Raw genomic sequence first — 24,707 nt, forward strand, 5'->3', positions numbered from 1 at the left:
ACTCTTTGGCGCAATAATCTGGCTGCAGATTGATTTTTCAGCAGGCGCTAGCTAGAGTATCATGTCTGGTATGGTACAAGCCCTCTTGTCTCCAAAGATTATTCCATCTATGAAGAGTCTGGCAAGTAAACAAAAGAACAGGTGGTTGGCTGCAAAAGAGGCAAAGGAATAATAACACGTCCGCAGTACACGGATCCGTGTCTGTTTGTTGTTCTAAGCTCCCAAGCTCTCGAGTCTCTGACTGTGAGCACGAGCCTAATGACAGTCTTTAGTCATCTCCTCAACTTCAAACCATCCAAAAGCTTTGACAATAGTGCTTTTACTGTGGTCATAAATCGTGTTTTATTTTCCTGTTTGTTTGTTTTTTTCTCCCACAGTGGGTTGCATGGTTACTCAGCAGCTGCAGATCTAAAACTTGCTTTTACAGAACAGAGTACCTATCAAAAAAATCCTAAAGGGACAGTTTGATATTTTGGGAAATACAGTTACTAGAGTTAGATGAGAGGCCTGATGACACTCTCACATCTGTCTGCAAGATGTGAAGCTAGAGTCAGGTCAGCTTACTATAACGTGTTTTTATAACAGTTTTTTTTTTTGCAATGCAATAGGACATGTTAGTGAGCTTCAGAGGTGCTTATCATCTGATTTTTTTCTACCGTTGGACAGAGCTAGACTAGCTGTTTACCCCTGCTTTACCCTGTTTACCCTCTTTATGCTAAGCTAATATAACAAGCTGCTTGCTCCAGCTCCATATTTAACAGATGGCAGAGGAGTATCAATCACGTAACTCACAGAAAGAAGGAAAACAAGCTCATTTGTTTAACTGTTCTTTTTAGCAGCTCTAATCAATATCAGTAGATCACAGGCCCGAGACTGTATTAGTTTTGGACAGATGATTTAAAATTCACTATTACTGAAGTGCATTATGGGTCTAATCTCCTTTTTTGCCGTGTTCTGTTTTTTAACGCTCACTTTTATGTTGAAGCGGACAGCAGTAAATAACTTCAGGACATTTATGTAATTATACGTAATTAAGTTGAACTTTTCTGCAAAAAGACTTATTTTCCTTTCCATAATTGGGGCTGTAATTCTTGCAAAGATGTTGTTTTATCCGATCAATGTGGCCATGGGTAACAACGACAAAACAAACACCATCTAGGACTCAGAGGGCAACCTTCATCCTCATCTGAGTTGGAATGGTTCAGAGTTTATGCTATATATAATTAATTTGGTCTTCGGTGTTAAGAATATTAATGAAATATAATAAATCAAAATTGAAGCCAAATCCAAATTTATTCACGGTTTTAAAAGGATATGACCACTCAACACGGGCAAACACTTTTTCTGCATCCAAAGACACCACAGTTGTTGGTTCAGCTGTCAAATTGGCACTTCTTCCTACTCCTGTTTAAACACGTGGTTATTTCTTTATCACAGTGTTTTCTTTTATGTGTATTACCCATTAGTTTGCCTTGATCCTTTTACATGTTGTTAATTTCAACATAGCCAATTGTTTTTGGTAAACACATACTCCTTCTAAAAGTGGGTTTATGATTTCTTGCGGCTCAGACATACACTGACTCATGCAGCAAACACTGAACATAATTCAGTATTAATTTTAGCTCCATGTAAAGTAAATAAATCTAGATGACGCTCCACTTGTTTGCCTTAATGAAGCAGTTTAACTTTATATATTTCCATATGTGCTGATATAATAAATCAGAGCTCTACTGAGTTAAACACAATGCCAAATTTAGCAGACCACCCCAAAGATATCAGTAATAATAATTACTTGTAATATACATAACTTTTTGTGTTAATTTTTACATGATTTGACAGAAGCACTGCAGATCAGTAATACAATCTAAGCCCAGGTCAAAATGTAAACAAGTGCTGCGCCCAGCCATTGGCGACATGTCTGTGGGCTCCAAGGGATTTGTAGTTCTGAGCCGTTCACAGGTGTATGCACTTATACCGTAAACAAGATCCAAGTGCACAGTTGGAGGCAATAACGCAGGGTCAGCACTACAACTTTTTGTATGTCAGGTGGATCGGTGTTGTTAATGGACTATTATTCAGCCAAGTTCCTGGCATCCTCGCTGAGTCCGTCTCACTATGGAATTCTCTTCAGAAATTCAGTCAAAGGGAAGCTTTTTGGATCCATCAACTGTTTGCATTGAAGTATCCTGGTCTTCATGAGGATATACATTTTACATTTTTTATGTAATTTGTCTCTGTTCTTTATATTTTTCTCACAGTCTATGTTTAAATCCTTTATAGATTTATGTCTTCCATTTAAGATGTGTGTTAATGCGTTCATTGCAATGCAGGTAAGGTGTGTACAATATGCATTATTTTTGTAGTACCAACCATGTCATGGTAGCTTCTCAGGAACGGCACTACATAATGCTGCAAAGTTAGGCTAAATTTTGACAATGGAAAAAAAGGCATGGTCATTTCACAGCAGTCCCTTGACCTCTGACCTTAAGATATCTAATTGAAAATGGGTTATGTTATATGTTATATATATAAAACATGTGATTAAATGCAGTATACTATTAAAATTCTTAAAAATAAAAAAAATCTTAAATTATTAATGATATAAAAAATTTGTCATTTGACAGCCCAAATATATACCTTGTTTTCTGGGTTTGCTCATGTCATATTACTGTGTGTTTTAATCAATTTCTATTTGGTTCATCTGTCATGTGGGTCATGTGATGGCCTCCTTTTGAGTCCTGCTACAATATATGTAGATGGGGCCACACCTTTGTTGTCTGTTTTTTTAAAAACCCAGACGACAGCTTGTTGTGGTTGAAACATTTTGGCTCTTGTATTGATTTAGCTACTTTAAGGAAGGCTTTTTGATATTTCCTTCCTTATTTTTATATACTTGGAGTGCCTTGATTGCCTTTCTGTGTATCCCGTTGTTTCCCATTTTCCATGAGCACCCACCACAAGGTTTTTGATATATGTTTAATCATTCAGTCATCTCTCTCTTTTTGCACAGAATTCTCTGTTTGCTTCTGCTTCTCCAGTTTTAAGATTTTATCAGTTGAATAACTTGTGTCACTCACTGTACCACTAACGGCAGCTTTACCTTCAAAATGGCGTCTCGGTAATGTCACAGAACATACACACGTGACTAACATAGATCAATACACAAGGGGTTGCTTATAATGATAAAACCACAGGGAATTAGTATCCGACTCAGAGCTTTACAGTCTTTTAGCTCACTGTTGTTATTTTCTGTTGTGCAACTTAACTGTTGTGTTGTGGTTCATTCTCACTGCTTAAATTTCGCAGTTTGTGACCAAAGCAGGAAGCTGTTTTATGGCACACACAGCTGTCAATAATGGCAGCTAGTAATAGCTCACTACAACCAAACTCATAAGAAAAACAAGCATCTGAGCAAACATCAGGGTGATAAAAACTTCCTTAAATGACAGAAACAATCTTTAGAAAAAATGAATTTGGCGTGTACTAAGAGTATTTAGTTTGACCCATGCCCCCTTTGCTAACATGAAGGGGTGTTTAAGATACTGCAGCCAGCCACCAGAGGTCGATCATGGCGTCCATCTTTATATACAGTCAATAGTTTATGCTGTTTATTTGTTTTTTAAACACAGGTCAAAATTCAAAAAACCCTAAAAAACCTAAAGACTGGAGCTAGAGCTAATTTACCTCTATATGTCTAAATAGACAACTGCTAACTAATAAGTTTACTAAATCAACTTAAAAGAGGATGATAATGTCTGTACAGTGTTCAAAACTTGTTTACACTGCCCCCACGTGTTCAAAAAGATCAGTTATTGCAGATTCAAAACATTAGTTAATAATACTGTAAATCACAAACAATGTAAAGATTTTAAACCCACATGTTATTGATATCCTCAATAAAATTGTCCCATACTTTACACAGCACCTCAGCCATGAGACAAGCCAACAAGGATCCATTTACTGTGGATACTTACTGTGAGTGCTGCTGCTGTAATGATGATACTTAGGCCGCACAACAACTGTAAATCATGACAGAAACATAACTTGCTTCTCATATTGGGTCAGGTTTGTGGGTCAACCATTTATATAACTCACAGCTAAAGACATCAGAGCCAAAACTCATCTTGTTTGCTGGCAAGCCACTTCACTTTATGTTCATTCATTGCAAATATAAAGCACAGCAGACCTGATTAGCCCGAAAAGCGTCACAGAGTGCATTTCCCAGCTGTGCTGGCAAAGTCATCTCGTAATGACCAGGCCCAAATATTCCAGGGGCTCCAAACTGCTGCAGCACATAACATTGACTTCAGATTGGAGAGCAAATAGCTTGCTGTATGTTCTTGTTGATTCTCTGAAGAGGAATGTTTTTTAATGAGCCCCCTTGTGATGACTTCCAGTCTCAAGGCCCTACTATACATGGATCCTGGATTTTCTTTTGAGGCCAATCATTTTACCTTCATATTGGAAATTCCCCAGACGGCCGCGACTCTTCCTGAACCCACACTTTGCTGAAAACATTACACTTCCCCTGCCACTGGATTTCAGGGGGGAGAACTCATCTGAATTTGAAAAACTGCATCTTGTGAGAACAGAATTCCCAGGTGTGGCGAGCGTGCCCTGGAATTCAGATTTATCAGGTTCTACTCCAAATACAAGTCGTATCAAAGAAGGAACGAGGATCATTCGGCAAGTACTGGGAAGATGAGACAATCCCATGGAGTTGTAAAATGCCTCTAAAGTCTCACAAAATAAAAAAAGAGACTCAAAACAAGGTCAAAAATCCCTCAGAAAGATTTCCTTCAAAGGAGATCTGACAGCCCCACCCTTCACGTTTCTTAGAAAACAATCCTTTTTATCCACTAAGCACTTCAGTAATACAGTAAAACAGTGGAAAAAAAATCATTGACTTTGCCTTATTTTCATTCATTTTTGTACAAAGTCTGAAGTGACAGCCACATTAAACAACAGTCACTGGTAAAACATCAGTTACTTGGGAGCTAAACAGTAAATTTTGGCAGCTGCTTTACTTATCTTTCCAATTCCTTTGATAGAAATGCCTGTGGATGCAAAAATTAAGCATGCTAAGGTAAATTTGCCATTACATTACGACTTGCAAGGAGCTAAGTTGAAGGTACTTACTGAGTAGGTCATCTTCTTCTGACTCATTTTGCCTTGGGGTTGTGCAAGTGAGAGACATTTGTGTTTATTTTCTATGTGAACCTAATGTTCTTATTTCTTGCCAAGTGTGTCAGCATAAGGGAATCCCCTGATGACAGCAGGATTTTCAATAAATTCTGATGACTTTGTGGGCAGGAACCATGTGACACGTTTCAAGTTAAGGCAGCAACATAAACAAGGACACGTGTGAGAAACAGTAAAAGTCACAGCGTTTTAGAGTGACTGCGATGTGAGAGCTTTATGAGCTGAAAGGACACATTTTCAGTGCTTTTTGTTGGTGGTTGTGCAGGCCCCTGTGGGTGTGTGTTGGAGAGCAGCTCTGCCAGCAAACCGGAGGGATGTAAAGCTCAGCAAGTTGGCAATTATGACATGTTGGGCACAATTCATTTTTATGATGGTGAGAACTAGGAGGCAGGAAGCCAAGGATAACAACAATTGGATTAATATTTAGATGCTTATGATTAAATACCAAAGGAACAATAGCATTTAAGTCAGTTTAGATTTTTAATTCCGCAGTTTTGTTTTTTGCGGACTGGCCAAGATGACATTGGTGATGGACTGGAAATGAACTGTTTATTTGAGCGCTGCTTTTATCAGTATAGATAGCTTGTCTCAACAGAAAGAAGCTATGAGCAGTTATATTATACTTTCTGCACAGTGTATGACCAATGTGTATTTCCCTTTTGATTGCATTGGACTTGCAGCTCACTCACCTGGGCCAACTGTCAGACACAGGTCTTTGTTTGTCTGATTTGTTTGGGCCTCCAGATCTGCCAGACAGAGGAATCCTCCAGAATGTCCAGATGGCCCGTCCAACACTGGATGACATGATGTCAGGCTGAAATATTTTCAGTGCAGCAACAGGATGTTTGTTAGTAGATTCATTTAAAGGTCCCGTCTTAGGGCCTGTGTCCACATAGTGTTTCTCTTCAGCAGCAGTTTTTCTTTAGATGGCAAGGCACTGGGGAGGGCCTCATCCCAGTGCCTTTTTTTAATGACACACTGTGCATGAGTTTTATTTCTTTGACAAAGATATGTCGACATTAACATTAGCTAGTAAGCAAACGTGATGCTGCATTAACAGAGGCCTCATCAGCAGCAACATCCAGTGTCCAGTGACTGATCTGCTGCTACAAATGGGCTTGTCTGTCCTTGTTGTTACAGTATCCTAGCTTAAAAGCGGTAGTGACATCACCTGTACCTTTCTAAAAAGTTTAGAGATTTTCAACTAGAAGTGCTAGGAGCAGCTGCACAATAAAGCGTGGCACTTTTTCTCCAGACAGCCACATGCCACAACAGACACCCGCTCAACTGCTTACCTGAACATACCTGTATTTACCTTTGGTCTGAAATGTGCCGTTTTAGCAAAGAATGTAGCTGAAGAATGTCTGTACGGCACTGTCACGGCAGTTACTACCTTTATGGAGCACCTTTTTCATAATTTCTGAATATGGACTGTGTGCATTTCTCTGTGGAGTTAGTGTTTTGATACTTTCATAGTATTTTTATAGCACCAATACCTGCCTTTACAATCTCTGACCAATGTCTCCCCTTCTGATCCTGAATTATGTTAAATAACGGATAGAAAAGTGTTTTTGCAGCACATTATGATGACACAGTTTACCTTTGATCTCTTGGATATAAAATTACAGAACTACATTATTATATCCTATAATATATTTGTGTGAAATTTGAGTGTATGAATTCTCAAGTTATGGCCTTTATGTTTGACCTTCAATCACCAGATTCTTATCATTTATTCTAGAGTCCAAGTGGACATTTGTGCCAAATTTTAGGAAATTCCCTTAAGACCATCTTCTGATGTTGCATTCACAAGACTGAGACGGATGCAAGGTCATAGTGGCCTGGACCTTTAAACACCAAATTCTGAATGTTGAAGAAATTCCCTCAAGTGACAGGCCTCAGGTCTCAGTTGTCATGGCACGGAGGCATAAAAAAGACATGGAAGTCTGACATTACAATGTAGGACATTTAAAATCAGGTTTCTGGCTTATATCTGGGAGATATGGATTTCTAAACTGGGGATAGTCAAGACCTTTGTCAGCCCAGTTACTATTTAACTTTAAATCTTGCCTTGGGGCTTTCGAAAGCTCAACCCCATCTCCTAGAAATTGTGTCTGTACATTATTTAACTGCTTTTGTAGGCCAGGTTTAGATGAGAGCAGCTCTATTAAAAACGGAAAAGTCTTTTCTTTGTGTTTTAAAAATATTCCACGTTGATATGATAACATTGTGAAAATGTCAAAATAAAAGGCCAGTGGCTGGCAGTGTAACTTTGTAATGATACACTATAAAAACATCACATGATTGCGCATGAAGGCGTTCTTCTACAGAGAGGTGAGAATAAACAAACAAGAAGACGATCGTGAGCGCTTGCATTAGAACCAACAGCGTTAATAAACTTAGTAGTCAGCAGCACAAACACAGCACGGTAGTTTGTATTGTTGTCCTCCTACTCACGTATGGCTATTTGTCTGAAACATAATGAGCAAAGTGTCAAAGTGTGGCTGTGACATCACCGTTCTCACAGGATCTGCGCATTGCCAGTTTACATGGTGACAGACAGGTGCGTTTTCCAAAACATGGCACTCTGAAACACATTTTCAAAAGTTTGCATTTTCAGGCTCCCAAAATGTCGTTGTGTGAACAAAAGGCCAAAACACAACAAAAGTTTACATTTCATACAAGAACCATTGCGATGTAAACAGCCCCTTAATAACATTGTTGGCAATGTAATTGATGCCTGGATTATAATCTGTCAATATTTGCTTTTGTTAATGAGCCACTACATTCATGTACCTCTTAGGCTTTGTAAGGAGGTTGTTGGTGAGCAAAAAAAGTGCAGGACCCAGAACACCAGAACTTCAGGTTTGCGTTCAGATTCCGATCTTAGGTTTAGGCAACAAAAGCACTTTGGTAACCTTAGGGAAATATATAAATGAATGAAAACAACTGAAATATGTTGTCAGTGAACATTTTGATGATTTGTTCAGTATCAACATTTTTGTGTTTTGCCAGGTCTGCTAGAGACATTTCCTCATTATGTTAATAAACAGCGTAGATTCCTCAGCATTATGTTTTTCCACAAAATGAAGATCACCATGATAGCCCTGAATTGTGGTCTTCAAGTTTGAAACCTTGCGATGAATGTATTCAGTAGGAACAAAGTTTAGGTTAGCCCCACGGGCTTGGAGATGCCAGACTCAAAAGCCTCAGACCCAGAGATTTATCTCTAAAAGACACATGAGCTGTCTGAGGTTTTTCTTTGGATTTATTGGTTGTTTCTTGTACTCAAACCAGAAGTCAGAAAATAGTGGACTGTGGACTGAATTGGCCCTTCACTAAAATTATCGATGTCTGAAAATTTTCCCTTTTCAGCTCACATCAAAACAAAGTATTTTATAAATATATGCTGGCTAACAACATAAATATAAGCCCCTGGTAGGGTTTTAATTTTATCATATGGTTTGGATAATCAATACCTTCATTGTGGGGAGATGGAAATGGAGCCTAACCTGCATTCCTCACCAGGCTGTGGACAGCTCCTGGTGCTGAAATGTGGTCCTATAAATAAACTAGATGAATAGCGCTTGAATAATAGCTTTATTAAATAAAACAAACCAGATCACTTTATATCAAACACAGTTTTAATTCTAAGGCAATATTTAACCATACCGATACGCCTGGTTTTGCTATTGTCAGCATGGGTGAGACAAACACTTTGCTGCAAATTATTTTTTTAAAACTCCTGTTTTCATGATACATTTAAGTTTTCAGAGGCACAATGATGTGTTACACTGGCTTTGACTGTAGCTGAGCTTAACATAAGACCTGATAAATCGATCGTAGAGATCGTGTCTGATCCCTCCACATCTGTCAGAACATAACTGTGATGGCTTTATATCTATGCTGAGCAGCTGTAGAACCCATGCTGAAGCTTCAATATCAAGAAAAAACAACCAACAAGTCTTATAAATCTAATTTATTTCCAAATTAATTAGAAGAATACTTAGTCAAAGTTGTGTCTGCAGCTCTAAATCTGTGTCGTTATTGCCACTTATCTGGTGGAAATATAAAGAAATGCCAATTTCATATTGGATCATCAAACGGTTTTGAAATGGATACCAAGCTTGAGTTTTTCTAAGACTTGCCTCCAGATATAAAAAGATGAAATCAGAGGAAAACCTACCTTCTGCTAATTTCTGAAATCCTTTTATCAGAAATTGTCTGGAATTTGTCTGTTTCATGAGATAATCAACAGGTTAGACAAAAATGTTTTGCCACAGGTTAGTTAAAAAGTGATAAAGGAGAACACTGACAGCTTACAAGCAAATATTCAACTGCACTGAGCCACAGTATCAGTGGAAATGTCCTCATTTTGGTTTGGTAAAAATTGCACATCTGGGGCTAAACGTTGTCAAATATTCTAGTGTGTAACTTAAACCAGTTATCGAGTGCTGCAGGGATGAAGGGTTATTTATTTAAAATTTTTGTAGGCCAACTAGGAAGTAAGTGTTGCCCTTGCTCCCTTGTCAAAAAGCCAAATGAGTTTTTCCATTGGATTTTGGATTATTACAGAAAATAAACTCAGCGAGAAACATACATTTGTGGTACTTGGGCATTTTCCTAAGCAAGATATTCTTGACCATTGATCACCACTACTGTGATTTTTAAGCAAATGTGCATCAGCAGAATTAAAAAGCTAACATTTAGCAATAAACAAACTACACCATGGTCACATGACTTAATGCCATTACCACAACAAAGCTTTAAAGCTGTGTTTGGTATGATGACGTTGTGTTGTGTCATTTAGCCACTTGTTGGCAACTGCCTTTTTTTAGACACATAAAAGCTTTAAGATTCACAAGTTGACTATATACTGATGTATTATATGTCATAGAACAAAACATCAGCGTCTCTTAAGCTTGTGCTGACTAAAGACCTTATTTCAGGCATCTAACTAAAAAAAACCCATTCAAAAACCCATTGTATTCAAAGACGAGGGAACAGGGAGTGCTAAAATGCTAACTCATTTCCGCGTTTTATGACTCAGTCCTGCTCTACTCTATACTCAAATAGATTACAATCAAATGTGGCCCATATCCAATTTTTTTTTGCTCTCATTTTACACAGATCTGATTTTTTTTCCCAGTGTGGACACACAAATTTGATTTTTCACCAGTCAGATTTTGGACACTTTTACATTTGATCCTATGTCTATTACAGCTTGCCTACATGCCGTGATAGCGATGTCGTGAGGTGCTACTGGAGATAGGGGAAATGTAGCTTTAGACAAGGCTAGTGAACAATGATGTCATCTGAAGTTCTGACTATGGCAATCATGAAGGAGATGACGAATGCCCCAGTAGTCATTCATTTTTTCCCAAATGCCTATTTTACAAATGTTAGATTTTTTTGTTGTTCAAACAGGCATGTGAGCCGTTTCAGCACAGAGATCCACTGACACTGATGTCAGAAATTGGTCATTTCAAACATGAATGTGAACGGGCAGAAAGATCGTATCTGGGGAAATAATCAGAATTTAGCATGAAGCCCTGTAATGTGAATGTAGTTATACTGTTAAAAGTGAAACAGCCTGTTAAACTCTATATTTGCACGTATTCTGCAATGTAAGTCAATATGTGGTATAAAATATTTAAACATTGATTGCTGATATGTATACAGTAATGTAATAAGTGAGCGTTTACCGGCAATTTACTGCAGGTCTTGAACAGCAGCTAAACAAGGTTGTTGCTTAGTGACACATGCTGTAAGTCATGCTCAAACTCTTCCAGTCAGTGCAGTAATATTTAAATTAGCTGCTGTGTGATGTGTGACAGGTGCTAAAACAGACCTATCCCATTATACATGCTGTGTGGCACTGCTATTCCTGGTGGTTAACAGGGTTAATGCAAGAAGTGGTGGCTTTTGTCCTGCTGGGAAAATTAGTTTTTCTGGTGAAACGTCACACAAAGAGGTGAAAAAATCAAGACATACTCATCTGACCAGCTTCACAACCTGCTTTCCAGCACCAAGTTTAGCATCTTAGCATAATCAGGTTATTTATTGTAACACTGGTGATGAGTAAAACAAATCGTCTGATGTGAGGCAGCATATTGTGAATACTAAAAAGCAGTTTACCTCTGGGACTTTTCAGTGAGGTGTGCACAACAACCGACTGATGGATGTCTGCCTTTATTGATGGCTTTAAAACGCTAACCTGTTCTAATGGCACTGCGGTCTGTTGAATACGTATCCAGTAATAGAATGTGTGTGTGTGTGTGTGTGTGTGTGTGTGTGTGTGTGTGTGTGTGTGCATCTGTGAGATCACATGGCTCATGAGAAATCCTCCATAGGGATAGGTTCCAGCAGATTGGGCTGCCGTTAGGGGAAAGCGCATCCACATCCAAGAATTTAGTTCTGAGCCTCGATTTCCTCTCTGGGCGTGCAGCAGTGTTTGTTTTTCCTAAACATTGTTTACTTTCTTGTGTGTGTGTGTGTGTGTGTGTGTGTGTGTGTGTGTGTGTGTGTGTGTACACGTACATTTGTGTTTATATTAGTTTTTCATAGATCTGACACTAAAACTGGGTGCCTGGCAGTAATAAAAATTAAATCCCTGTCAGCTTACCTTCCATGAAAAATAGATTATACCCAGTGTGGTCAACTGACAAGGTTTGTGTCAGGTCTTTTTATTTCACGTTGTATTTGCACTGACACATCATCTATAAATAGCATGAATACTCTGGCCAGTACTACTTAAATCACTAAAAAGTACAGTAATTAATAAGATAGAACATCATGCGACTTTATATCATGTCATGAGTCAAGTAGAAGATGTTGGCCAATCAGGTAAAGCCAATTAGGCTGAGGTCAAAAGGCCATTTGAGGTTATTTATGTATGCAGCTGGTGCCCGGCTCTATTTAGTCACTTTTTCAAATATTTGTTTTTCAAAGACTAACCTCCTTCCCTGCACTTAATGCGACTTTCTTCTTTGGCCTCATCAGCAAATATGAAAAAAAAAAAAAATCAGGCCCGCTGGGTATGAAGTAGGTCAAACTGTTAGTAGTTAATTTGGGCTTGGCTCAGACGGGCTTGAAACAGCACTTATTTTTCTGTTCACTTAACTCCCTCTCTCTGGATAATAGATGATGCTGTCCAAAGCCCTTAATCTTATAACTTTGCAATATTCCAAACTTATATATTTTTTCGAAACCATAATTTCATGCTCCTAGTTAATATGAAGAGCAATTATTTGTACTGTGCTGTATGATAAAAACACTTTCTTCTCTGGGTCATTAACTCTAGATGTTGTAATCTGGCATACAGAATGATGTGTTGCAGACACTGAGGGCTTGCAGTGTTGTCACTGCCATTACAAGTGTATTGTTGATGTTTTTCCAACCTGTCCTGCTGTGTGTGCAGCACTTGTCACTCACTTGTCATGGCATTTCAGACTCAATATCCAATCACCTCTACCACCAGGACACTTCAATCATATCTCCTCATATGTCATTCAGTATGTGAAATTTGAAATGCATGATAAGGAAGAGAAGACCCTGGATTTGCATTATGTAAATATTAAGGGACAAGTTAAATAGTTTTTTTTCTTTAAAGCTTACTACCACATAGTGGTGCTGCTGACCCCCCCACACACTGATAACACAGTGGCTTGTTACAGGACCTTGCACTCCATCAATATGGCAGCTTGATATGGCAAAGAAGAATAATTGCTATTTCTTGTGTCATGACTTTACGAAAACATCGATTGCATTGTGTGTCTTTCAAAAATCAGAATAAACAAATTGCAGTGTGTTTTGGTTACTCAAGATAATCCACAGACCTTGTTGCGAACTATTTTCTGTCTACCAAACTACACCCACCAACCATGTCATCGCGCGCGTCTAGTTATGGACAAGAGGCTTGTGCTTATGGTAGCAGGAGAAGTAAACATTAATGGTGCTGAGCTGTAATATTAGCTAGCTCAAATTTCAATGCACAAATTTCAGTGCATTCATGTTTTTGTAGGAAAACCGTGTGTGAATAGCCTGTGCTAGGTGAGCTAGCAGTAGATGCAGGCTTCCTTCTGTGCTGTTATATGGTTGATGAGTGTAGAAAGAAAGTAATTTATGGTTGAAACTGCTCACAACAAGTTTTGTGGATTTTCTTGAGTAACTGGGTCATGCTTTCTGAAAAGAGACATTTCTGATGAGTTTTTCAAATGCTTTTTTTTTTTTAAGCTGAGTGCCATCTACTTCCATTATATGGGAGAGAAGGCAGACATCTCTACAGCTGATAGCTTCAGCAATCAGCACCTCACACCAAAACAATCTAGACCCATAACTAGTACATCAGGTAAGAGGAAAAATACATATTTTGAATTTTTGAATGAATTTTCCTGTTAAAGTGCAAATTAATACAAATAACAAACAGTCTGCATGTTAAGTATAGATGTCATTTTAACATTTTTAAAAAGTTGTATTAGTTGAATGGCACTGCACATTTTAACATTTTGGACCCAAGAGACAGTTTTTCTCTTGACACTTTTTTCTTTTTAAAGAGTAAAAAATGCCTATTGCTTAACCTTTGATCAAGTCTGGTGATGACACAACACTGATTTTTTTTTTTAATCAAGCACATTTAACTACATTGTTATTTACTTGGGTTCAATAAGGAACTAATTAAAATGTGTTACATGATATATAGTTGTAAAGGTAATTAAAGTCATTTGATACACTTCAGTAAAGCTAATTTGACTTCAGAGCAAATATTACTCGTTTCTTAAATACAATTATAATTGAACATTCATTCATATCATACTGTAGCTGCAAGTTGCATATTTCATGTCATTCACACAACGGTCTGATAAAATCACAAACTAATCCAGCTCATGTCTGTGCACTGCAGAAAGAATTTTGCCTTTGATTAACAAAAAGAGAAAACCATTACAATAAGTTTTTCTCCTAAACACAAAATATGAAACACAGAGCTGCTGCGAGTCACAAAAAACAAAAGTCATGCCGGCAACAGTCTTTGAGGTGATAGATTACCTCACTAAGAGATTATTCAGAAATAAAAAGGCTAGAACCTGAGGCTATATGAATAAAAATGAAAACATGTTTTGAGACTGAATTAAAACCAAATAAAGCATTTCACAGTCACTTTGGGTTTACCACTAGCAGTGGTTGACTGACAGTTTGTGTAACAGTGTGTGGATTGTCTAACCTTGCTGTTAATGCGTTAAATCAGATATTCAATCAAGCTTCATTGTTATTACACTGATTATGTAACCATAAGCTCGACTTAAAAAAAAACAACTGTTTTTTCAGTCTTACCGCCATCTCATTAAAAATTAACCAAAGTTAAACATTTCATTTAAAATTTTTAAACTGTAATAATATATTAATACCAAAGGAAAACAACACAATACATTGTGATACAATGTACAAAGTATATATTTTTTTACACAATATTCAGGCAAACTATTATACCAGTGTCTTCAGTATCACCCACATGATTCATGGTGATATGTAGCCTACACAATAAAGATTGAATCAGCCCTTAAATTTGTCAGTTGTGCTAAATTCTGAGGAGTATTGACTTGATTTATGACATCTCAAGTTAATGCAGGCAACAGGGATGCCACACAGATGGGCTGTAACTTAGACACTAAGTGGCATATATTGGTTTTAATAGACTGAGAGCTGTCACTAATGGTCGCATCCTTTGATTTAGAGCCTTTTACAACTTCAGGTCTCAGGTGTTGCCTTGCTCACAGTCAACATTACTGGGGATGAATTCAATCTTTATTTCTTTTTCCAAGGGTGAGGTGTGAAAACAACCATATAATATCTATGTATCTGCTTATGAGGTGAAGTAATCTCAAGTCTTCTGCTTATTTTCTCCACTGAAACACCCTGTGTTTATTACCATGCTTATACCATGGCTATGTATTGTACAGATAGAAAAATAGGAAGAATCTTATTCAATGAATACTTCATCCACAAAATGACCATTTATATAATAAATTACTTAGCCCGGGTTACGGTTGTTTTTCTTGCATGCCTCCATGATGAACAAAGAATCTGGAAGCTGAAGAATTTCTTGATGAATTGAAATAAAGGGGACAGCAAAACTATATCAAAACATCTGTATGATGTAAAGCAATGCATGATAGTTCTTTAATGAACACTACCTTATTTAAAGTTTCTGTATGCGAATTTCAGAACATTATTATAGGATAGACTTGCTATGTAAAGATATGGTGCAGTGAAGGCGCCCCGAGCAGAATATTAAGTCATGCTACCTCTGAGTTTGTTGTAATCTAAGCCTCTCTGTGGTTTGTTGCGTTAAGCCGGTCCAACTGTGCGTGCATGTTAGTGCAAGTGTCCCACTTGATCGCTGACTTTTTGAACTGCACCCATGCTGCGGTTCCCGCCCATATTGGGGTGCCGTCATCGCCAAAGCATAGTGCCAATCCTCCACTTTCCATCTCTTAAACATCATTAGCTCTGTCGCTGTTGGTTGATGTGCTCCTGTCTGACCAAATTCTCAATGACTGGACAGTCGCTGGTGTTACTTTGATAAATCTGTGTGTCCACCAAAGTGTTTCATTTTCCCAGCTGTAAGAAAATAGTTGTTGTTGTTCAGCACCGATAGATTGGAGTGCTGGTAACAGTGACGGGCACAGTGTTTTACCCATAGTTAAACACTTTTTAATTTAACTTTTTAAGATAATGGATAAATAATCACAAAGAACATTCAGTCTCAGATTTATCATTGTATCTTTAAATAGACGCAGCATTTTAAGGCTGGATTACAAATTGACACAATCACTCAGGAGCCCTCGATGGAGCAGCAGGATGGCTAAAGTTGGCTCCTAGGCTACAAATAGTATGTCTCTGTCTCATAAGTAGCATTAAAGCGATATTTAATGTTAGCAATGCTGTGTTTTATATGACTTCATCAACCCCAGTGTTAACTTCTATAGTGTCCAGAATGTCCGATATTACTCCTCAGTCCTGTTCAGCGCTTAGTGGTGAGATGGACTCACACTTGAAGTTATACAGTGCACAGTTTATTTTCAGATAATTTTACATCGGAGATCACATTTGTTTTTACTCAGGTCATTGCACTTGCCTGAGCATAGAGTTTACTCGCCCTGGGCAAGTGTTAATGTCGACCCTGTGACAGGAGAAAGAAGGCTGCGGTGGACACATGGTGACCTGCGGCGTTTAGTTAATGTAGAGATAGTGAGCAGATTTTTGTCTCCAATCGACTGGTTGAAGAGAAGTTAGAATTTCAATCTGATTTTCTTGGTTGATTTCAGCCCCACACTTTACTGTAATGCAACCTTTAAAACCAGGAAAACACAACACTTATGATATTACAATAAACCAACAGCTGAAACCATATCTAACCATATCACAATATTAATATAATATTTTTATATTGCCTAGCCCTATATAAACCATTTATTTCATGGTTAACAACACAATACAACATGATGACAAACCATTGTAGCAGATAGTGTTTTTAGTATCGTCCATGTGACTCACAGAGATATGCAGCCAGCACAATAAAAAATGTCCAAGTTAAAAAGAAACTGTGTATAATGTAAGAGATGTAGAAAATGTCACTGACATATTGTATGGTGTATGGACACAAAGTCAGAGCGCTGAGTCAAGTTTGTGTCATGTCATACAGTGAAACAGCAAGTTTTACAAACTACAGTATAGGGATGGGTTTTTTGGTGGGGTTTTTTTTGCATTGTGTCACGCTGTCTGTGTACAGGTACATGTTTACACTCACAGCAGCAGCCAAACACCTTTTCCTTCTTTTTTGTTAATTAGCTGCACTGCACTGCGCTGTCGTGTAGACTTTAAACACAGACACACACACACACACACACACACACACACACACATGTGCACACACACATGCGCACACACACACACACACACACACACACACACACACAGACAGCCTTTGTCTAGCCTGTGTTTGCTCATATGCAATATAAAATAGCACTGTAACTTTTGTCCTCATATGTCATCCAGTCTCATAAATCCCCCAGTCCTATAAAGGGGGTGCGGAGCAGACGCATGAGGGAGAAAAATGAACTCCATCAGGAAGCTGGATAAAATTTCTCTGACACATACAACCTTGGTCCAGTAAGAATATCTCCGTATCCTGCTGACATGTGATCTTCTGAATCTATTCAGGACAGCTTGTCTCACTGAACTCTAAACAAGTCCTTTCAAGCTGCACCATTCATCAATTTCAGTTTGTGGGCTACAGATGATACCCCACAAACTCAATAGCTGGCAGACATTTAACAATATGTCACACAGGCATTCTCCGACAACCCACACTTTAGGCTTTTACTAATCCAACGCTTCAGGTGTTGACAACATGAAACGCTTAAGGCGTCGAGCAAAGCTGATCACATACTACTGTTACCATGACAGCACTTAATCAACATCCATCGCCGGTTGAGCTTTGCAGAATTGTCATTACCGTTCCAGGCTAGTGAGTATGTAACTCCGCTGGCGAAGGCACACATTTTTTTCTTTTTTTAGACTAAATCTGTCTTTGTTTGTGATGATGGTACAGTGCCGCCGAAGCACTTTCTGCTGATGGAGAGGTTCAGCAGATAAATGATGAAAGGGATTTTCTGAGAACCGCTGTTATGGCTCTTTGAACTATTTTTACTGCCTTATTTTTCATGATTGCTGGGAGGTCCAAGTCTTCTAAGACAACCTCTCTGCTCAGGCTTACGAAAATTTTGGAGCTTGTTTACTTCTGGATAAAGATGTAGTGCGGTGTGGTAATTGAAGGGCTGAATTAGTTGTCCCGCAGTTTTCTGATTCTCTGCTGTAAACCATATATACGCTGAAGCCATATTCTCAAACGCATACTAAATTAATCTAATGAATGGTTCCAGTTTGATGAACAAAATTACTTTAATTGTAGCATGTGAAGCGATGGTTTGATGGGGGAAATCTGTTCAGGATATTTTCCCTCCTTTGGAATAAGTAAAAGTCAATTTATTATTTGTTAAATGAGAACTTAATTTATATTTTATTTCAACAATAATTCTTTTGCTGTAATGCATCTATACTTGAAGTTAGAGACTGTTTTTCCCACCTTAATTTAACTGTTTATGTCACCTTGGTTTCTATTTTTTTATTGAATGTTTTAATTATTTGATTTTTAAAAAAATTCAGAAATTTTGTAGATAACTAAACAAGTGCAACATAATTTAAATGTCTTCTTCAGAGCCTGGAGCAAATGTGCTTGGTCATGACAAACACTTAATAAAAACAATTTGTATAAAAATGTTCACCATCTGTATATTCTTATACAACACAATATACTTTTGCATGTTGCTCCCATAATTGTGCTGGCCATTTAGAAAGTAAATTTTAAAAAAAGAAAGAGAGAGAATTTATTTATCAGACATGACTTTCCATCTAATCCAGAAATGAATATTCTGGACTGGCTACAACAGCTTGAAAATCATTGATCACTAATAGAAAATTATTGTTTAGGTCTAGAAACAAGAGATTTTCCCCTGTTTTGAAATTTGGCTCATGGAAGTTATTTAGTACTTTATATATTGAGAAAATATGATATGAGATGTCAGGAAAACCAAATAAGTTTAAACACGTGAAAACCCTTCCTTTATTTTACACGACAACACTGAGAGGACCCTTATGACTCCTCAGTGAGTTGTGTTTTTAGTTTAACATTTATCTTTCTATACATTTCAAAAAACAATGTTATTTTAACATTGGAAGAGGTGGGTAATATTCCTTTTTTTCATCACTTTGATGTTTTCTCTCTTGTCTCTTTAAAATAAATTCATCAGAGTCCATTTTTAACACAGTAACTTTGCTTTTACCTCCTCAATGTTTGGGGTCTTACAGATCCCTCTGCTGTACATGTAAAAATAGATACAGTAATTGCATTTTTTTTCTGATCTTCTTATATAAATCCCAATATTTATGTAGTTCTGAAGTGGTAACCCTTGGTTTGCCAATATAAATAAATTAATTAAAAGATGCACATTGATGAAGTTAACAAAATACAGTAATGACTACAACTACAGCAACCAAGGAAATATTTGATGTTTATATGTATTATCCAAAAGTTTATGGCTATTGTTTGCCATAAGTCAGTCACTAACAAACAGTGGTAGATTGTAACCAAGTGTATGTACTCAAGTATTTTACTTAAGTACAATTTTGGGGTATTATACTTTATGCACTTTATTGCATTTATTTTCAAAAGCTTTAGTTACTGGTTAGTTAGTGAATTTATACTTTGTATGAATAATTTAAATTGACAAATAGATTATGTTTTATATCAGTTAAACCACCAAGAAATCAACTCCATCTTTACCAGCTGCAACATTAAGTGATGAACTTTTTTTTGTTTTTAAAGATCTTTTTCTTTTGCTTTTATTTTATAGGACAGCTTTATCGTGAAAGCGGGAGAGAGAGAGGATGACATGCAGCAAAGGGCGCTGTAGTGAGGACACAGCCTCTGTACATGGTGCGCCTGCTCCACCAGGTGAGTAACTGGACACTCCAAGTGACAAACATATACATAAATTATTATAATATAATAACATAATAAACATTATTTTGAAATGGGCCATACTGCATTTTTTTAACTTTAGGTTTATTTTGATGTTAATAATGCTTAAGTAAGATATTGAATGCAGGACTTCTACTTGTAACAGCCTATTTCTAGACTGTGGTACTGCAACTTCTACACAAGTAAAGGATCTGAATACTTCATTCAGCACTGCTGTAAAAATGTTATCTGCATAGTGATGTTGCCTGTTTGGGATCACTTGCTGTTAGACCTTTGAGCAAACTGTCAGAAAACTCCAATAAAAGATGTTTAGATAATTATTCTGAATTTGGGAGATGTATAGCTGCATTAAAACAATTATCACCATTAATTACAGATAGAAAGCAAATGACAAGTGCTTGTATTTAATCATGGTGTTCCAGAAGTGAGACCTCAACTAGAAGTAATTTTCTTAAGCTGACTTCTAAAAAAATGGTAGCAGTTCAAAATAATGTTTATTTGTGATTCTCATAAAATACCAAAAGTCATTAATGATTAATTAAGTGAAAAACTGTGTTCAGTTTGTTGTGATCTGTTTTAGAACGGCATAAAAAGAACATTGAAATTAATTATGTTCTATTTTGCATATTTTACGCGTACATTAACCCCCTCCAAAAAACAACCAAATTTTAAAAAAGCATTTTAATGTATTCTTTTCAGTCCAAATCTTTATGTTATCATACTGTGGTGTTACTTGTTATTTACACCTCTTTGTCTCAGTGGACTAACATGCTGTATTAGGGCATGTAATAGAGCAGAAATATAATCCCCCCACCCAACTCAAGAATTTGCTTTTGAAATGACTTAATCGGTAGAGTTGCCATCTATTACAGTGACATGCAGAGATCCCTCACCAGGAGAAACGTGCCCCAAAAGGAGGCTCAGATATTTCCTTTGATGAACGAATCCTGTAACATCAGTGCCCGCTGACCCAGGCCATGTGGTTAAGCTCTTCGGCTGGGGTCAGCGTTTCCAATTTCCATTAATATTCTGATGTATTCTGTTTAAGAGTTGTGAGTGGTGTATGCAGTTTGTAACGGCTCTGAGAAACTCATTATCTCTGCTAGAAATCTGCCAATGTCAATATTAAGTGGGATGTGAGGCATTTTCAGCAGCAGAATTTATGTGATCTGTGTGAGTTCACCTTCTGTGATACTATTCAAAATAATTTAACTCAAGTTTATATTCACATCTGGGAGCTGAGGATACAAACTGTATTAAAGTCCTCTGCAAAATTTAACCTTATAAAAGAAGTGTGTGCGTATAGATAACAGAAGAAGACGAAGAAGTCAGGTAAGCTCTCTTCTACCCTTACCACTATCCTGCATCAAATTCAAGGCTGCATGTTTTTTTTTTTTTGAATAGGATTGGCTTGATCAGTAATGCAGCCATCTGTCATTTTGGCAGGTACAGTACAGGACTCATGAGTGCAGCACTTAAAAGGAATCCATGGTTGTTGTTTTTTTTCAAATGAAAGACGTCATCCGCATAAAGTTAACAGCAGCTGTAAAACTTGCCATGTAGGATAAAAATAATCACATGGCCTTGGGAACATCCTCCAGTCTGTTTTCTTTTTTTTTTTTCCCACACCACAGCGATGCCATGAAAACATGTGGTTTGTGTTACAGATGAAATGGAAATCAAACCTTTACAAAGAGCCAAGTAAAAGATGAACATTTAATTCTCCACTGAGACAAATGTGATGTTCATTTAAAGTTTATATGTGCCTGAGTTAAAAATGAATTAAAGTCATTTTCTTAGCTCAAGTAAATCTTTTCTATATAGTTGTTTTAATAAATCTTTCAAATATACTACAGTCATCATATTACAGACAATACTTTGGCTCCTCTGACACTTTTTCCTTAGTTGAAAACATTTTCTCTGTGGTGTTTCTTTTAGCCGGTGAGGTTATTTGCTGTAAATGTCACCTGGGACGCTGAGTGACAAAATAATGACAACCTTTTTTGAGGCAGAGCAATTTCCCAGAATTGAATGAGCAGGATGTGTGCAGAGTGAACAATATGTGCACTCGCCTCCCGATTGGTCTCTGTCAATACCGCTCTGACATCTCTCCAAGAATGTGTTCAGACAAATAGATTGGACATCTCACAAACAGACGCCAAGAGGCAAAATAGAGATTTAAACACATGCGTTGTCCACTGGCCCCTGTTTATTTTGAAACTCCCCTTAGATGAATGCAGTCAGAGGCAGAAATGGATCACATTAAGGCAATGCCAAAATATGTTGAACCGGGGTTCCGAGAAATGCATTTCTGCTGGAATATACTGTAATTGTTGCATAAATCTAACAGAGAGCTCGCTCATACAGTACGTACGCATTCAGAAAATATTAGTTAATTAAAGTGTCATTGAATCGGGTGGGTTGTGTGACAGAAAAATCCATTCATTCCATTAACATAGTAACTGTATCTATTTGCATGTCAAATGTCCAACAGAGTATTGAGTGGTGATGTGACAAATACACGTCTCATTTATTCTTGTTATATGACACTTTTACCCATGTACAGCAGATAGTTTGAGGCAATGAAGGTTGTTACTTTTTCATTTTAACTAAAATTACATAATTCTTTAGCACATCTGTTTGCACCATTTTTCTTACTCGTGTTATTTTTAGAAGTGTAATCTATCATGTCTTGTTTAAATGACATTCTCCCTGGATATTTTTTGGAGGGTTGATCATGTGCTCATGAAAGCAGGTGTGTTTGTACATCTCTGGTGTTAATTAAATGGTTCATTGGATTTGAAAATGAATGTAAGAAGTGACACTCTGGAACTTAAAAAAAATGTGTAAAATGTTTCAAAATGATTACTGCTGTGAAAGGAGAAGCGATTAGCAGATATCTCTCAAGTTATTAATGATCTTAAGACTTCGCTGTAAAACCAGCATTATCGCAAGTGGCTCTACACTATGTAAAGACATCTAACTTCATGTGTTTACTATTTGCTCCAAGGAATGTCATACATACATTAACATTACAGTGGCTAAAAAATGCGTGGTACAAGTCCAGTAATGGCCAGTGGTAGAAGGAGTCTCCATAAACATAGTGTCCTGCATTTGAAATGTTACGTAACTGACAATAGACATTTTGTTTTGCTTAAACAAACCATTATGAAGGAAATGTTGATTAGCTGTAGAATAATGGCACCATCGGCATTCAGTTTGTTACCTATAAGCTTCGCTGTCACTGCAGTTCCGCCTGCCATCGAGTACAAAATCTCCCGGGAAAACGAAGGCTGACTGGTGATCCAGTCCGGCTGACAGCTTGGCACTATTTCTATCTGCTTTCATGTCTCCATAATAGACTAAATGAATGAATAAACTAATGCTTTTGTCCTGTTTTGTTGGTAGTTGTAGGAAAATGAAAAGCAATCTGGTTGTCTTTGCGGCAGCGGTGCGCGCAATAATACCTCTGTGGAAAGATGTCCGTTTGCATTGTAAGTAGATAGAAATAGAAATAGAATATTAAAGTTAGTGTCACAAATAAAAGTAGTCACTTATGGATGCAGAATAGCCTTTGGCAGTGTCGTTGTAATTTTGTATATCATTAGTTAGTAATAACTGATGCATTAAAGGTCTAGTATTTAGGATTCAGTGGCATCTAGTGGTGAGGTTGTAGACTCCAGCCAACTAATATTTCTCCCATGTGCCAAGCCTGTCGGAGAACTACAGTGGCTGACATGAAAATGCAAATGGATTGATCTACAGTCAGCGTTTTGTTTGTCCATTCTGGGCTACAGTGGTAACAACATGACAGACTCTGTGGAAGAGGACCCACTCTGTGTGTAAATAAAAAACGCTCTTTCTGAGGCACTGAAAACATAATGATTCATCGTGCCAAGTGATTATAAACTAATGAAAACATAGTTATGACTATAATTAATTTCTGTTAATATATCTCCTTAAATTCTACACACAAGACCTTTAAGCTGCATTTTAATGTAGCAGCTAATATTATATATAATACAGTTGGATAGTTCATGTAAAGCAGTACATCATACTTATGGCAGAATTAAAACAATTACCTGATAAACAGAGCATGATTTGGCATCCGTATTATCAACTATTGATAATTGATTTATTGTTTTTTCAAGTGAAAAGGAAACCGTTCTCGGATGCCATCTCCTCCACCGTGATAATTTGCTGCTTGTCTTTGTTTGATATTGTTGTAAACTGATTATCTTGGAGCTTTGGGCTGTTGATCAGACATGACAAAACGTTTGAAGAAGCTGCTTTGGACTCTAGGATACTACAGTGAATATTTTTTGCTATTTTCTGATAAAACTAAAATATACTTGAGTTTTTGAGAATGTGATCAACAGAATAATGGAAAATGCAAAAAAACACCATAAGTTGAAGCCATAATTTATAATATGACCTCATCTTTCATAGAACATTTTAAAGGTATACAATGCAGTATTTGAGAGTATCACCAGTGAAAGCACATTATTTGATTGTCATATTTGCGTTTTTTCATGCCTTTTTTTTCTTTTTTGTAACTTCCTTCTAATGCCTGCTGCTTGCAGCCTGGTGCCTGGTTGCTACCTTTCCTTTTGTATGAGTCTATGCATAGTTTTTTTTTTTTTTAGAAAATCCTTTATGGTATACCTTTGAAAGTAACAACCATAACTGTAGGTAAAAAGTTGTATATGTCCCTCTGAAATGTAGTGAATGTACCTAAAAATCGTGGTTACGCTAGTCAAGTAAATGTACTTTTTTCTTTTCATTATGGGTAATGGCAGATAGTAAATCTTTCATTGTAATAAACTGGACTTTTTTCTGTTTGGATGGCTGATAACAAATTGGCAAAATGCAAACAATATGAGGAATGTTTAATTTTTTTTTAAAG

At 37.2% G+C, this 24,707-nt stretch overlaps 1 protein-coding gene across 1 annotated transcript in view; it reads left to right on the forward strand.

The window, feature by feature from the left end:
• Positions 1–24,707, forward strand: part of unc5a (unc-5 netrin receptor A) — a 308,725-nt gene that overhangs the window by 117,349 nt on the left and 166,669 nt on the right. Inside the window, exon 2 of the mRNA XM_088081238.1 lies at positions 19,674–19,774. Coding sequence (XP_087937364.1) covers positions 19,708–19,774 — 67 coding nt within the window. The 5' untranslated portion in view covers positions 19,674–19,707. The remainder of the gene's footprint in view (positions 1–19,673; positions 19,775–24,707) is intronic.

The sequence above is a fragment of the Plectropomus leopardus genome, chromosome 8 (genome assembly GCF_026936395.1).
Source record: "Plectropomus leopardus strain MGB_pleo_1.0 chromosome 8, ASM2693639v1, whole genome shotgun sequence".
NCBI classification, from domain to species: Eukaryota; Metazoa; Chordata; class Actinopteri; order Perciformes; family Serranidae; genus Plectropomus; species Plectropomus leopardus.